This window comes from Eutrigla gurnardus, assembly GCF_963514095.1.
Source record: "Eutrigla gurnardus genome assembly, chromosome: 11".
NCBI lineage: Eukaryota > Metazoa > Chordata > Actinopteri > Perciformes > Triglidae > Eutrigla > Eutrigla gurnardus.
This window is the reverse complement of record NC_139925.1, coordinates 11,224,011-11,240,481: the sequence shown is the minus strand read 5'-3', so window position 1 is coordinate 11,240,481 and position 16,471 is coordinate 11,224,011. Positions and strand designations below refer to the sequence as shown.

The window sequence follows — 16,471 nt, the reverse complement described above, 5'->3', positions numbered from 1 at the left end:
CGTTGATACTATCTCGCATGTTGTAATGCTCTCCAGCGTACTTTAAGTCAACAAGTCACGCTATGAATGTTGGGAAGGCTGTGTGGATGAATGTTGTTTCTCTTGTGTGCAGTACAATACGTGACGCATCTCGTGGCACAAAGGGAAAGACTGAGGACTAATAATTCAACCTGTTTTTTTTTCTGATGCTCTTCTCATTTCGCAGGCCTTAAACAACAACGTGTATAAGAATGTGTCACCCTACGGCTCCCTGAACAACATCGTGGATGGACTCAACTCGCTGACGGACCACTTCTCAGACCTCTCCCTCTCTTCGGAGCCGAGAAAACCAAACAAAAGACCCCCGCCCAACTACTTATGCCACCTGTGCTTCAACAAGGGCCACTACATCAAAGACTGCCCTCAGGTAAAACGCACATATCTGGCGTCATCTTGTCGAATGATAACACGACTAGCTCGTGTTGCGAGAGAACTGTGTCTTTTCATTTGGTTCACACAAGCCAACGATGGCACTGAGAGCTGTGCTCGCTCCAGCCAATGCCTGTCTCTCTCTCTCTCTCTCTCTCTCTCCCTCTTTGGCTCTGGTCTGACCTACTTGTTAAACAGGCTGGCCTCTGTCTTCTCTAGTCATGTGTGTGCGTGTGTGTGTATATGTGTTCTTGTGTGCATCTTAACTGCCGCAGCATTGCACTACAAGAAACCATCCATTATAACGCCGATGAATTGACTTGTTGGGCTGATTCGAGGGTCAAAGGTGAAACACTGTGTTTTGGATCGTTGGATCATTCTTTTCAAGAATAAAACCGAACACAGAAAACATCTCTGACATGTAAGTTAAGATATATTAATCAACAAAATCCCAGTTGCGCTCCCCTGCCTTCCTGCTTCCCACTGATACGGCCTGTTGTGATGTGGGGGTTTATTTGTGAGTCGCCATGGTAAATCCACCTCGAGGTCTAGCATTTGGGTTATGAGCACACTGATGTGTGCAAATAGAGTCTAAGCTGCTGTCATCTCCCGATATCTTAACTCATCTTGGAGCAGGAAAGGTTTTAAACGGTTCCCTTTAGTTTACTTAAAATGAGCTCTGTCGATTTTAAGAATAAGACCCCCGGTTTGGAGCCCCGACTGGTTGCGACAGGTTGATGCAGGTGTGCAAATCACTCGCCATCTGCATGTAAATGAGAGAAGTTCCAAAAGTTACAGATATTGTGTTCATCCAAAGTGAATGAGCATAAGTGAAGCGATGTGGAGTTTGCAGAAGTCGTTGAGGAAGGAATGGACTATGAAATTGCTGCGGTGGATCTGTCATCGTGGTGTTACATAGCGCCTTGTAAAAAGGCAAACTCTATAGCTGGGACTGTGGCTTGGAAGTGATCTGATCTCATAGGAAGGACAAAATGTCACTTTTCCCTCGAAACTGTGGGATTTTTACAGAGAGATGTTGTTTTTTTCACTCACGGTGCCTAATAATCTCTCTTCTCTCTCTTATTTCTTCTCTGCCTTTCTTTGGGTGAGGTGCAACATACTGAGCCCAGCCCAGAGTTTCTTTTGTATGGAATGGTGATGAGGAGCAGATGTGAGATTAAAAAATGCTTTGACTCGCTTTATGACATATGATGACTGGTCTCGGGAGGTCTGTAAATGACCTGTACTGATGAAATATCTCCTGGACAGCTCCAAGCTCCTATGTGAGGGGAATTAGATCATCTATTGACAACTCCAATGGGAATTCTGTGCCCAGTATATCATGCAACATGTTACTTTGTTTTTCCTTTATGTAACTCCGTCGTCGCTGATGTGACCATTGCTCAAGTGATACTGATACTCGAATATTGGAGCAGGCGTGCGTTGAATAATATTATCATCTTGTGGGTTTGTTACCTTTTCAAAAACCTGCTGTGTGTATTTAAAACTGATCCCCTTCCTTCTCAAATGAATGTTGCTGTATTGAGCAAAATAGCTCCTTAACAATAGAGGCTGTGAAATCAATCACGGGCCTAGATGTGAGCGGTTCAGGGGTGGACCTTAAAATCACACTCGGCCGTCTTCTGGTTTATATTTCAGCTGTTCGTTAAACTGCCAACAGTAACTCAAAGAGCGGCAAAGTCTCCGCACCTACACAGTTCAACGCCATCCCGGTTATTTAGGCCTCTCCGGGGGTCGTTCTCTCTCCATAAATCCACCTTCCATTCGTGCTACATCACTTACACTATTGCCCAGTCACCTGTCATTATGTGCCTATTCTTACTTAACCAGCCGAAGACCCAAATAGCAGACACACACACACACACACACACACACACACACACACACACACACACACACACACACACACACACACACACACACACACACACACACACCCACACACACACACACACACACACGTCTTGCAATGGGAACATTGTTTTTAATGGCGAGAGTATTCACATAACCTATTAGTCAAGACTTGCGTAATTTTTCCCCAAACAATATTTTCCTTGTCCTACATTATCATTACTCCGTTTCACTTGTGTGCTCGTGGAGTTTCTGGTATCTGCCTGCACTGGAATGCATTAGAGGGTGAATGTGTCCCAACTAACAATGTGTACAGTCCGGAGGTGCTTTGCCAATGAGAACAGAGGTGATTTGCTACAGCCTCTTCTACATGTTTTACTGTGTTTTTAATTTTGATCTGATTTTGATTGTTGAGTTTACTTACTTTGATCAATTGGAATGTATTCTATAGACCTCCGTTGTTGTCCGAAAACCTTTAAGAGCTCATTATTGAGCCGTACCTTTGCACTGGATGACACGCTCCTTCAGACTTCTGTGCACCTTTGGACTTAAGCTGTTGATCGGTCTTCAAGTAAAAGAGTTGAATTGATTGAGGTTCAAATTTAATCAATATTATACATTTGATGTAAGCTTTACAGATGAAAAAAGATTGCATCATTTGCTTTCAGACCACCTTACCTCTACCAAAGATGCCTTTATTTGCAGCTGTGAGAGTGAAGGATTTAGATAGCAGTGCCTTAACCTTAGTCACTGTGGTTGATGCGTCCCTTCCATTGCCTGGTTCTGAGAGAATAAGAGACAATTAAATAGTTGTGGTGACCAAAGTGTTACTTGCACTTTAAGACCTTCTTTAAATATATATATAGTTCTAATATGTTAATATTGGAAACACACAGAGGAAGCCTGTGGCTGTGTTGAGAGAATCATTTTTCAGGGATCTCTTGGTAGTTGAGTGAAAGCCACAGGCCTGGCAGCAGCTGCCCAGCGCTCCCTGTCATGGGGAGAGAGGTGTTATGTAAACTGGCTTTTATTCGGAAAATGAGGTCGCTCCCCCAGTTATGAGCAGAATGCCCCTCGCTGCCACGCTTTGGCCTCCTTCCAAGATGTCTTCCACTTGAACTCATGATTTAGTCCTCAACATTTGGCCCTTCCTCGGATTGGAGCGATCAAAATGATGCAGCGAATGACACCGTCTTTGCTCTGTCTCCCTGTAGAAAGATTAACTCATGGAAAATGTCTTTGCCAGAATGCAGATTTGTGGGTATGTGGGGGTGGCTGCTGCTGCTGCTGCTGCTGCGTGTGTGTGTGTGTGCGTGTGTGTGTGTGTGTGTGTGTGTGTGTGTGTGTGTGTGTGTGTGTGTGTAACTATGCCCCACTCCTGGTCGCCATCTATTCCCCTGGTTCAGTTCCTTGCCAATTATAGTTTCCTGGGGCCTCATTTATAAAACTGTGCGTAGGATCCTTACTAAAATTGTACGTACGCCCAAAAGCCAAAGTTTGCGTGCGCCAAAAAAAAATCAGATTTATAAAACTGTGCGCACGCACGTCCTACGCCGATTTCCCTTCATAAATCACAATCCACTCTAAATGTGGCGCACCTGTGTGCGGGCCATACCACGCCCATATTTGCCTATAAATATTCAGAGAAACGCCCCTCATGACTATTGATTCATGACTGAAAGCATGGCGAAATCGGAGCGAAAGGCCAAAAAACGCAATTTCACCCAGTGTGAGGTGGAAGTACTTGTCGGGGAGGTGGAGAAGAGGAAGGCTTTATTGTTTGGTGGACTCAGTGTTCGGGTCACCAATGCCAAAAAGGCCCTAGAGTGGCAGCATGTGACGGATAACGTCAATGCTGTTGCCTCAGAAGGTCGGAGTGTGGCCGAGGTGAAAAAAAAGTGGTCAGACATAAAAGTAGACGCAAAAAAGCGCCTGGCAGCACACAGGCAGAGCGTCTGTGCCACGGGCGGGGGGACGGGCCAACCGGAGCTCACCCCGCTGGAGGAAAAACTGGCGGGGATCATCGGGGACTCCCTCCTGAGTGGAGTGGTGACGGAGGTGGAGGGGGACACCGATGCCGGCCCACAAGAAGCAGAAGACCAAGGTATGTAATTTGTATTCCCATATGTGAAAAGAGTGTAAACCAAATGCATTAAAGTTGTGTTCACCCATTTATGTACAGAAACGATTGAGACTCCGTTCACAAAACAAGTGACTTTATTCAACTTTTTTTTTGTAGTTGCTGCGGGTCCAAGCGAGGTCAGTGGTGCTGCAGCTGAGCCACGTGCGCCCAGTGTCTCCACTGCACCTCGTGCATCCCAGCCCTCCAGCAGCCGTGTCCTCTCAGATGCAGTCCTGCAGACACAGAGAGACACAGTCACTGCAATCAATGAAGTTGCTGGAGAACTGCGGGAGATAAAACGTGTCCTGTCCGAGCTCAACACCACCATCAAGGAGTTAATCAATAAATGATTATTTTGAATCTGTTTCCATACCTGTATTTTTTATAAGCGACGCATCACATCCAAACGCTGGCGCACGGCAGCAGCGTTTGGCTCAAATGCCTGGGGATAGGGGTCCGGGTCGGGGCCAAGACGATCAGCGTCGGGGGGCAGGGCCACATCCCTCAGTTTTGCCACGTTATGCAGCACTGCACACGCTCTGATAATGTTGCAGACCTTCTCGGGCTTGTAGGCTAGCGTTCCCCCTGTCCTGTCGAGACACCGCCACCTGCCCTTCAGGAGCCCGATGGTGCGCTCTACAATACTGCGCGCCTGGCTGTGGCGCAGATTGTAGGTGCTCTCCTCTGCGCTCTGTGGGTTGGGAAAAGGGGTGAGCAGCCACCGCTTGAGGGGGTATCCACTGTCGCCTGCAAGGTCGGTGAACGGGTTAAACACAAATACAGAATTGCAAGTCTCAGGATTTCCACATTAATTATCCGTACCTAGAAGCCAGCCATCACGTACAGCGCCGGCCTCCAGTCTGCGCCCAACACTGCTGTGTCTCAGTATAAATGAATCATGGGTTGATCCAGGCCACCGAGCCACTACATTTGTGAGCAACATGTCTGCATCACATACAATTTGGACATTGAGGGAATGGAAATGCTTACGATTAATGAAAGCAAATTCATTCTCACTCGGTGCCCTTATAGCAACATGAGTGCAGTCAATGGCACCGATTACATTTGGGAAACCGGACATTGCTGCAAATTGCGCTTTTTTATTTGCCTGTTCACCCACCGTATAAGGAAACTTTATGTACTGATTCGACAAACCAATTATACCTCCTAACACGTCTGGCATGACACGGCTGAAGGTTGGCTGGGATATCCCTGACCTGTCTGCCAATTCCCTCTGGAATGTGCCGGTTGCCAGAAACCCGATTGTTGTGAGCACTTGGAGCGGGACTGGCACGGCGTGGTTTCTGCGGGTGCTCCTCTCTAAGGCTGGGCCCAATGCCGCACACAGATCCAAGAGGACAGCTCGTGGGAGTCGGAAACGGCTCATCAGCCACTCATCACTGTTGGCCAGTGGATCTTGCTGGTCTCTGAAGTTCCGCTCCCTCCGTATCCTTCCGTTTGCCACATCCTCTAACAGTGCCAAAGCAGCCATTGTGCGTCATGACGCATTGTGAGTACCTGCCTTTATATGCCCATCTATTAGGTGGAATCTGCTACACGTGTGAGGATTACCCCGATTAACTAACAGTTCTTCAGACTAACAATATAAGATCATTATAGTCTTTATTTGTATGGCAACAAAACACAGTTACAAAGTGTTTTATGCGTTATGCATTGAAAACGGAGATGAAACGGAATGGGCTATATGATATAGGATGTTAATATATTACACTGCATTCATATCAGTGTGAACATACTTTGCCCTGCTGTTGTCTTACTATTGTCCTAAATCATATGTTTCCCGTGTGCACTCCAGGGAGTATGTTATTCATTGTAGAAATAGTGTTTTTTTTTATGGCTACATTTCTTGCAAATGAACTGTTCATATATGAGAGGTGATATAACTATTTATTTTAAACGATCAGTATCAGTTTCACACAGTTTCTCCCGTTTCTTTCTTCTGCCATCAGTGGCGCAGTTTCTCATTACCCCAGTTATGTGCGTACGCATGGGTCAGAGTTGGCGTGGAGGACCGCACATTTTCCCGTCAAGTTCTCTTTTTATAAATCCCACGGTTTGCGTAGAGAGTGGCGTACGCCTTCTTTTGTGCGTACGCAACGTTTATAAATGAGGCCCCTGGACATGTTTTTTTTACTCTTCTGAGAAATTTTGAAACCGGTAGAATTCTTATTCTTATTCTGCTTTCAAACTTTTGTCCAATTCTGTTAGAAGTATATCTCCATAATTAATAAACTTGGATGACCGGGTTCATCGGGACAATCCCACTACTGTAATCTAATTTTGATTGGAGCAACGTAATGTCTGACATCCCGCCCACTTAAAAGCATCGAGGACTCTTTAGAAGAATATGTTCCCGTAGGAGCTTATTGGAAGTAAGTGAGTGAGAAACAATGTCCTTTTATGCACTTTTTAAGCAACAGTTTGACATTTTAGGAAATATGCTTATTTGACTTGTTGCCAGCAGTAAGATGAGGAGATTTACTTTATTTGACAGATCAAACAAACTAGATATAACATGTGAATTAGGGAGCTTTATAGGACAGAGCCATGCTAGACAGACATGTCAGTGTTATCGACCTCGACGAAATGTTGAACTTTCGCTTTAGAGGCTACTGTGGTAATGAAGTTATATGAGGCTGCGGCGTCTGCATATTTCTCATTGCTTAGATTGCAATGATACAGATGTGGAAGAGCGTGACCGCGCACAGATTTGTCAGTTTTGGCCCGTTGTGAGAAAAATGGATTCATCACGTGTTACGCCGATGACGACACTTAAACCTGGAATGTTCTGTATCCATTTGGAAAGAAGAGCACGACCAATGGTATTACAGTGACTGTTTTTAACAGAAACACACACACAAACACATATATAAATACACTGTTTGCCATAAAGTTAGAATAAATGTTGTTTTCAGACACAATCCTCTGTTTATTCCTATTTAAATGCATCAGTAATCACTTTTACATTTACATTTTGACCAGGTGCAATGATTACATTATGTGTCACAATCAACCAGGTGAAATTAATTAATTCAAAACATCTGTTTGGCGCTATAGAAGACATTTGCAAATTATTCCAACCCTGTATATAAAATCAGACTTATAATATGATTAAATGTATGATAAAAATATAGATTTTTTTTCGACCCCTCCTCATTTGTTTGCAGTGAGTTGACGTGGATCAAAATGTGTCCAATGTGAGACATGCCGATATGTAACTGTTACTGTAGCCTGGATGCAATTCAAAGGAAACTCACTTTGATAAGCGCTGGCATTTCCTCTCATCCGGCGATCAATCAAACGCATCCGATCTGCATCTGTGACCATCTGCCAATAACTGTGATGGACATCACACCTCACGTGGTGCTAATTTCAGCAACAGTCTGCCCTTTGTGACAAATGGTCACCGTGATCTCCTATAACAGTGTCAACACAGAGACCCGAGGCGAGCTGCGAAGTGAGGGGCCTCTTCACACCAGAGGCGGATCGCTCTTTGAGTAATGTGTGCCTTTCCTTTGGTCGTGGTGATAAACTTAATGACTCGTCATTACCGCGGCCCCACTTTTTGTCTACCATAACAAACAGTGGTTGTTTTAAATCCTCCACAGTTTGGAGCAGTGATCCATTTCCCGATCGGCGAGCCGTCACGCTGGGATAATTGTGGAATCTCATCAAGGTGTTTGATCTCATCTTGCACCTGTAAGGATTCGTGACTGAATCTTGCACGGTTGTGACTCTATCACCTTTGCAACATCTGTCCACAGGCATATAAACACCTGGCAAAGTACTCTGTGGTAGTTCCCGCTGCAGTAGGTGTCTCCAGGACCACATTTTGCCACGATGACACACACAAACTCAGAGCCACATGCTGGGGCAGCTAGTAATTAAAGAGCTTAATGGAATGGAGATGAGTCTCTTACCCGTTTGCAAAAGAAGGGTAGGTTCAGGCTAACACATTCACAAGGAAGCTCCCGTGGTGTTATGTTGTTGGCCTTTCAGCTGATAAAGTAAGTGTTTTGCTTTTGGTCCATTTTTCCCAGCTGGCCCCGGAATTTTACGCTAAAACACATTTTTTTCTCCCTTTTGCAATTTGGTTCGTTTTTCGTCTAATTTCCTGAGGGATTAAAAAAAAAAAGCATTCTGATTCCCAGTATTCTGATTCATAACCTGTAGCTTTCGAAGTAAATGTAAAACATTTTCCAAGCAACAACAAAAAAAATCCATTTTAATATTTCTGTGCAGCTTCTATCCCATACTCAGCTCCGCCTCCAGCCTCTAGCAAAAAAAATGTCGACTCTTGTATTGGAAACATACTGTTATATTGTCTGAAATAGCTTGCTTGTGCTGTTTGATAGTTAGCTCAGTGCTGATTACTCAATAGTTCAACAGATTTTGTGGGCTTAGCGTAGACGGAGAGGTTAGCTGTCCCCTGGAGGCTAATGTTCCTGGGAGGGAAAAGGAACATAGATTCTACATCTGTCCGTTAGCTTTTCTAATCTCTATGTAACCCACCTCCTGCCTCCACCGAAAGATATCTTTAGGGGAATCGTGTATTTACATTTTCCTCTGCCTCCACCAGCTGTTCTCTGTCTTCTTGCCTTTGTCTCATTCCCTCTCTCTCCAACGCATCCTGCAGTTCGTTAACCCTGTCGATAAACAATCTTTCAACACCGGCGTCACACTTTTAACACTCGTCATGAGACAATGTTTCACATTTTACCCCCGTGATCTCTGCACCCTCCGGGGGGGCAGTTCTGACATGGCTGCAGATATTTCGCCATGGCGGGCAGAGAGTTTTTTTTTTTTTAATGCGTCACTGTCATGGTGTGGAGCACCGTCAGACACAGAGAGGGTATAGATCAAAAAAGCCCTGCGAAGGGCAGAGGAGTCGACAGCCAAGCGAGCTCGGTGAAAGGAGAGAGGGCACTTCCCCCGAAAGGAAATCAAAGTTAAAAGAACGATGAATGTGCAGTTTCCTGCCAGCTGGTTTGCGTTCTGTACAGAAATCCCATTCTTCCTCGCAGCTTTTTTGCTGAGACAACAATCGCACCGCTTCCTGTTTTGGTAACCGTGACACCCATAACCCCATCTCAGGCAGCGCACGTTACGTTCGCCACAGACAGGTGAATTTCACGGGACTAAATGTTGGACCACGGTGAGATGACGACGGAAGCCGCAGACTCGTCAGGAGAAAGCTGTGTGGAGACACGACATACGGAATTAGTGTCAGCTTTTCCTGAGTCAAAAGATGCAATTCAGTTTCCTTAAGATGAAGCTAGTTGACATTAACTCCCTCCGTTGTCTCATCCCAAACGGATTTTGCTCCTCCCATCATATTCTTAGTCCTTCCTGTTACTCTCAAACTGAGGGTATATTGTCTAAATGATTCTTAATTTGAAGAGTTTCTTATATAATACTTTGTTTGTAAATCCTTTTCCTGTCATGCCGCTGAATAAGCCCCGCAAAGCCAGAGTTGATAAAAGAAAATATATAAAAATTGGTTTGGGGCAGTTGCTCCGCTCATTGCTTTATGTAAGCTCGTGTCTCTGCTGCACGAGAGAAAGCAGGTCACCACGTATTCGAGAACCTCGTCTCCTTATGTGTTACATCTTGTGTGTTTTCTTTATGTCTTATCTTGCGTTGCCACAAACTCCTTTAAAAATGTAACAGCTTACCTCTCTACTGGATGGCATTCCACTAAAACATCAGGATGTTTGAGAATTAAGAAAGAAATGTGACAGCTTTACCTTAACACAACGACAGTGTCACGGCCTACACCGAGGCCTCAGGAACCACGACAGGATGGTGCACTTTTCTCTAAAGGGAAGAGGGAGTGATCAAGAGGGGTCAGAGGTCAGGCTTTTTCACGAGAGCACGATGTCCTGTTAGCACACCAGAGCCAGAGGGCTTCGTTAGCTCATGCTAAATTCTAGGGTTCTCTCATGTTTGGTAAAAGCCACATAAATCCCATATCATCACATCAGTATCGTCAATGACCTGAATGTCTATCATTTACACGCTCTATCACTACTGAAAATGTGCCTATGAAATAACTCGTTTTGTTCTGCAGATTGATGCAACGGGAGACGCAATGATTATGATTAGATAGAATCTGAAATGCTAAATATTTCAATAATCCGTTAACGGTTTCAGTCATTTTTAAACTTTTGATGGTTCCAGCATCTCAAATGTGAGAATTTGCTGCATTTCCTTAAGATAAAAAAAAAAACACTTTGAAAAAAAAAAAGTCGAAATGTCCTTGAAATGTCCTGAACCCCAAATTACCATGGAGTTGGTGTGCAGAGCTCTCTGTTTTCATTTTGCTAGAGATTCCTGTGATCCAGCACCCATCCTATTGGACACTGGATGTGAATGAGAATCAGAAAGGGGTTTGTTGCCAAGCATGCTCGCACGTACAAGGAATTTGCTGGTGATTGGTGCATAACAACGAACTGAACCCAAACATGTGTGTCTGGGCATCTTTTGGATCCAACCTGAGCACAAGTTGTTGGATGCCGTTGAATAGAACTGAGGCCAAACCTCTTTTACAGCTGACAAACACAGCTAATTGGAATTTAAACAACTGGATTAAACTGCTCTACATACGAGACACTTTCATGGAGTGTTTACGCGTGACTCGTCTCTCCAAACTTTAACTTTAATTAGCAAGCGGTGAAAAGTTGAGGGCAAAAAAAAGGGATTTCAGAACCAAAGCGGAGTTCCACACACCAAACCACCCGTCTCACCACATCAGACCAGGCGACTAAACACCGCGCTTATCGCTCCTGGTTGATCGGCATGTTGTCCAACTAATCGCCCCTTCGCTGCCGAGACGATCCCCGTAAACATGTGAACAACGCCGATTCTTAAGCGATACGAGACGGACCGACAGAAAGGACGGACGGCCGCGCGGACAGGCAGAGACACTGTGAAGCTGCGAGTGCTGGCACACAGGACTGGATTCGGTGTCAAGAGATCAGGGACTGACACTGCTGGCTTTGTGTCGCGCCTGAATGGGCACCTTAGGGAGAGATTGCGGTTCTGAATGGGCACCATTGGGGAAAGCCCAAGTGGTGGGAATGGAGGCTGGTAATTAAGGCAGTCATTGTATGGGTGTAGGATCTGCTAGACGGAGAGGTCAGGAAGGCAGGCCTGTATTGTTCCCCCAGCAGGGCCCTCGCTGCATTACAGTGGTGCGTCAGACTCAAGTGTGTTTGGATAGAGCCTTGGATCTTACAGAGAAGGGGGGAAATAATTACAACAAACCATGCGGACGCTCCTATATAGTCTGCTTTTCTATATGTCAACATATAGACTATAGGGGCCTCTTCTGCGGCTTTTGATTTAGTTACTTTTTTCACTCTCCCCCTCTCTTTATGCCAAAGTATCATCAAGTCTGTCTCTGGCAGGCTACCCAGCACCGTGTTAACCATAGATTAAAACACAGTTGTGGTCAATATGTGAACTCACTGGGGTGTGTGAACAGTATATTGTAGTGGCGGTGCAGACAGTTTTTTCTCCTTTCGGAGTGGCAGCTCATAAGGTTCGGAGACTATGTTTGTCGAGGAAATAACTATAATATGCTTGTAATTATACTATTAGAGATACTTTTCTCCCCGTCATAATGTGTCCTCTGTAACTGAAGTTTAATTGTAGGTCTCATGCTGCGCTTCTGTAGCTTTGAGGTGGAAATAGATGTCGGTGACTGCGCCTTTACTTACCGTTAAAAAATAACCGGCATTTCATTTAGAAACTTTTTTTCCTGTCCCTCCTCTCTGTCTGTACTGTACGGCCCTGCAGTGTGTCGGGAAGTCTCTGGCAGGGATGAGGGTCTGGGGGGGGGGAGGTGCACCATGGGAATGTTTTTACAGTGTGACCCCTGATCTTCCTTCCAGTCGCAGGCGAAGGCTCTGAAGGCCCTGTGTCTGTCTCTGAGTAGGGACTGCCCTGTAAACTGATAAGGCTTATCCGGGGATGCTGGACACATGTTGCAACAGGCGACTTTTTTCACTTTCGTAGTGTCATAGCAGACCGGCGTCCGTGGAAAAAACAGACGCCGCCACTACCTGTCAACGCATTTTATTTTTGAGAGTTATACAGAGAAAGAGCCTTTATAGCGAGAGCCCTGAGAAACCATATAGGGCCATAGGTCCAATATAGCATTGACACCGAGTGACACTGAGATTAGCAACACACGTGTGCAGTATATCCGGCGCTTACAGAAATACACAGAGGCGCACACAAACACATCCAGCAACATGCACGCAACTACAGGCACATGCAGGCGAACACAGGCCGCGGCAGTACGAACTTCCTGTGACAAGATGTTGGGTGCACCTCTGTATGTCCAGCAGCCCAACCTGCTCTTGTCATTCACCGGGCTGGTAACCCAACGCTGCTGTGCAGCTGCACAGCTCGTTGGGCTTAGTGGGGCCGCGGCTAAGTCCAAGGCTAGCAGAGGGCAAGGGGGGAAATTCACACCCGCAGCCCCACTTAGCATTAGCCCTTAGCGCCCTGTAAATATGGTAACTGTAGGAATATGGTAAACTTATTATATCTGTAAAAACAAAAAAGGAAGCATCGTCCATGTCGATGGAACTGAGCTGCTGGGTTCAACCGGGGCAGATTCCAAGGACTCCTACTTGTGTTTTCTATGAATGAAAGTATCAAGAGGACAGAGTCTGCCAAAACGCTTTAAAACAAGAGATTGTTTTGGGGATGAAGCGAAAACACTCACATGCTCGACTACGGGTATCCATCAGTCATCGGAGAACATGACACCGAGATCCGTGGGCGATTAGGGAAGCTGGGTTGTGGAAATCTAGGAATCTGGGAATAGGGTTTTGGCAAACAGCTTGCTGGCACGGTGATACGCCTCTGCAGCTGTCTCGGACATGAATGACGTGGGTCTGTTACCGAGCAGAAACACGTTGACATACGTGCGCATTGAGCACACACATGTGCACACACACATATGTCACGGCCATAAATCCTCTCATTATTTTCTTCAAATATAAACAACAGAACATCGGAATCAGCTGCTTACAGCAACACACGAAACAAGACCTCCACCTTCGGTTTATCCAAACAAGCAGAGGTAGCAGGTCACCCAATTTCATTTGTAAGCAATAACATCATTAAAGACGACTTAGCTGAGATTTGTTTTGATCTAAAATCAACAGATCAGCATATTGTGACAACTGTGCCAAAATCTTTTCTCCTCCACGATATAATGATTGAAAGCTGCATTGTTTCCTTCAAACTATGTTTTTCTCAGCCACTGACAGAAAATGTAATATCCAAAGTCTCAAACACATGGGTGTAAGTGAGTAGACTAAAATGATAAATCGGTTTAATATATGCACTTCTGGGATAATTTCTTTATTTTACGTTTTTAGGGGAAATAAAGGTTTTACGTCTGCCATGTGAGTTTGTTTGAGGACTGCAGTGTTCCTGCCTGTATAACTCTGTTTTATTAGAAAGGGACGACCACAAAAAGAATTGAAACAATAACAGTTTTATGATCCGGCATAATGCTCTTGTAAATACGCCTCAACAATTTCTCGCTGGGTAATTGATGACATTCTAAAGCACAAAAATGTCTTCTTCTTTTTTTTTTATATACTTTCTGGCACAACATCTCCACTTATCTGCATGACTGACAGCTGTGGGATGTTTTATCTTCGGTACAGCTGTCTTGATTTACCTTTTCCCTGTGTGATATCTCAGCATGTCAAAGAACAGACTAAACATAAGCGATACGGCCGGTCCGGTTACGGGTACTTCCACTAGAAAATGTTAAAGCTAGACACTCGTTCTGTTTCAAGATCATTACAGAAAGCATTTTGTGTGTTTGTGTGTCTGCTGTCTTTTCCAGTAGAAACATACAGTACATAAACTCTCACTCACACACAGTGCACTTCCTCCTTCTTCCTAGAACAAACTATTTTGGCGTCTCCACGAAAACTGGAAATGGACTTGTGGTTATTCTTTTAAAAACAGTCGTTGAGTGGTTGTGCTCTTGACGTCCTCCCCGCTGTATCACGGTGAGATAACAAACCCATTTATAAAAGACTTGTGATCGCAGTGGTTGAACACAGAAACCCACAAGGGGAAAAAAAAACACATGTAACCTAAAGCGCATGTTGCTAACTTAAAAACATATTCAGCAACGGGTCATTTTAAATGCTGTTCAATCACCTTACATAGACTGCTATGGTGATATGTGTCACATGGGGGCTTGTGATCCTTTTAGGAAGTGTCGCCTGTTCACATCGCTGTGGATTAGATTATGCTAAAACGGTTCCTCCCACACATGGCACTTTACTTGTGTGTCTCCACGACGACACGTTACACCTGGGAGAGGATGAACGCAGGGAAAGACTTCACCACAGCCACCTTCAGCAGCGAGCGCCTCGCGGGCATATTTAGACCTGGAAACAACTGGGATGTGCTATTGTGAGTAAACGGCTTTTTATAGGGTAATGAGATGTCAAGCACACATGAATAGCTCAAATACAGAGCTTCTAGAATATGAGACCTTTTTTTAAGAATAGCTCCCTGACCCACATGGGCCCAATGCAGGTTCAGACGAGCGCCAGTCGACTAGTGGAAGTCTAACAAACACTCACCGTTTCCTGACTAATATTAGGAAAACATAACGTATCTGCATTTTATCAATGCCGAAAACATTTGCACATTAAAAGGTCGACAGCTGTGATTTGAAGTGTGAGATTTTTCAGAGGAAAGTGTAACAAATAGCTTCTTGAAAGTAGCTCTCGGCTTATCACCACATTTGCGTCAATCAAAACAGCTTAACTACCCATTGAATTATCACCTTTTTTATTGTGAATGTAGCTCAGTAATATAAAAACCAATGGCCATGGATAACGGATTATACACCAGGAAATAAGCAGCACTGTTAGGTTGAGATCACTTCATACTGATATGGTTTAAATTATAATTTACTTAGTGCGAAGCGTTTATGTGTGCATTTGTGAGCCAAATGACACAGTGTGCACAAACCAAAGTGTGTGTGATTGTAGTACACGATTGTGTAATGTGGCGGTTTATATTTAGAGACAACTGCACAGGATAAGAATGCTTATCTCAGCAGTCGTAGAGCGGTGAAGCAGCGGAAGGAATATTTGCCACAGTGTTTCCACCATTATGGTGTTTGAAGTATTTAACTAAATATGCATTCCTGTAGCCACGCATGCACATTTTGTTGTTTAAATTGAGGATATTGGAAGCCTGATTGCCTGCTCAGGAAAATGAATAATACTTAAATCAAACCCCTATCCATGATGAAAACATTCACGTTCATAAAGACTGTTGACAGCTTCCTTTTCTGTAACAGGTTGCAGACACAACTGCAAAACCCCGCTCTGTCTGTGGTTTGTGTTTACAAGCATCGCAGAGTTTGCTTTAGTGTGAGGTTCAGTGTTTAAAAGCTCCATGAACCACAGTTGTGGAGGTTTCAGCTGTGCTGAAAAAAAAAGGCCCAAACCGCAAGATTAATAGATATATGGTTACTGAAACACTATTATGAAAAGTTCAGGAAATATTTTCTTGTCGTGTCTCAAAGAAGGATCAGGCGTGATTGATAATCTTTGATCTTTTTTGATGTTTCACAGAGGGGAACCAGTTTCTGGTTTAAACCACAGCCAGGTTCCCGACTCCCGACTCCCCACCCCCCCATTGTAGCATTCATCAGACAGACCGCTAAGACTAGCACGCTAACTGAAACCACATTAAAGCAATTACGAGTCTTATCACAAATGCTACGGTTAATGAGCAAACCAAACAAAAACTCCAACAAGGCTCAAAGCAAACATTGTGGGCTGGAGCTCCTTCCGCTCTATCTGTGAATCCATCTCTGTCTAAACTGCAGCTAAACCAAATAAAGATCCCGAGATCAAGACACAAGAGCAGACACAGATATCTAGCGTTCATACGCGACGCAGTAATGCAACACACACACACACACACACACACACACACACACACACACACACACACACACACACACCGGTTCTGGGCTGGTTT

General features: G+C 44.6%; 1 protein-coding gene across 3 annotated transcripts in view; it reads left to right on the top strand.

Annotated features, from left to right (window-relative positions):
* Positions 1–16,471, top strand: part of zcchc24 (zinc finger, CCHC domain containing 24) — a 34,576-nt gene that overhangs the window by 3,662 nt on the left and 14,443 nt on the right. For all 3 annotated transcript variants that reach the window (XM_084021525.1, XM_084021524.1, XM_084021526.1), the window contains exon 2: positions 206–406. In XM_084021525.1, the coding sequence (XP_083877651.1) occupies positions 206–406 (201 nt within the window). The remainder of the gene's footprint in view (positions 1–205; positions 407–16,471) is intronic.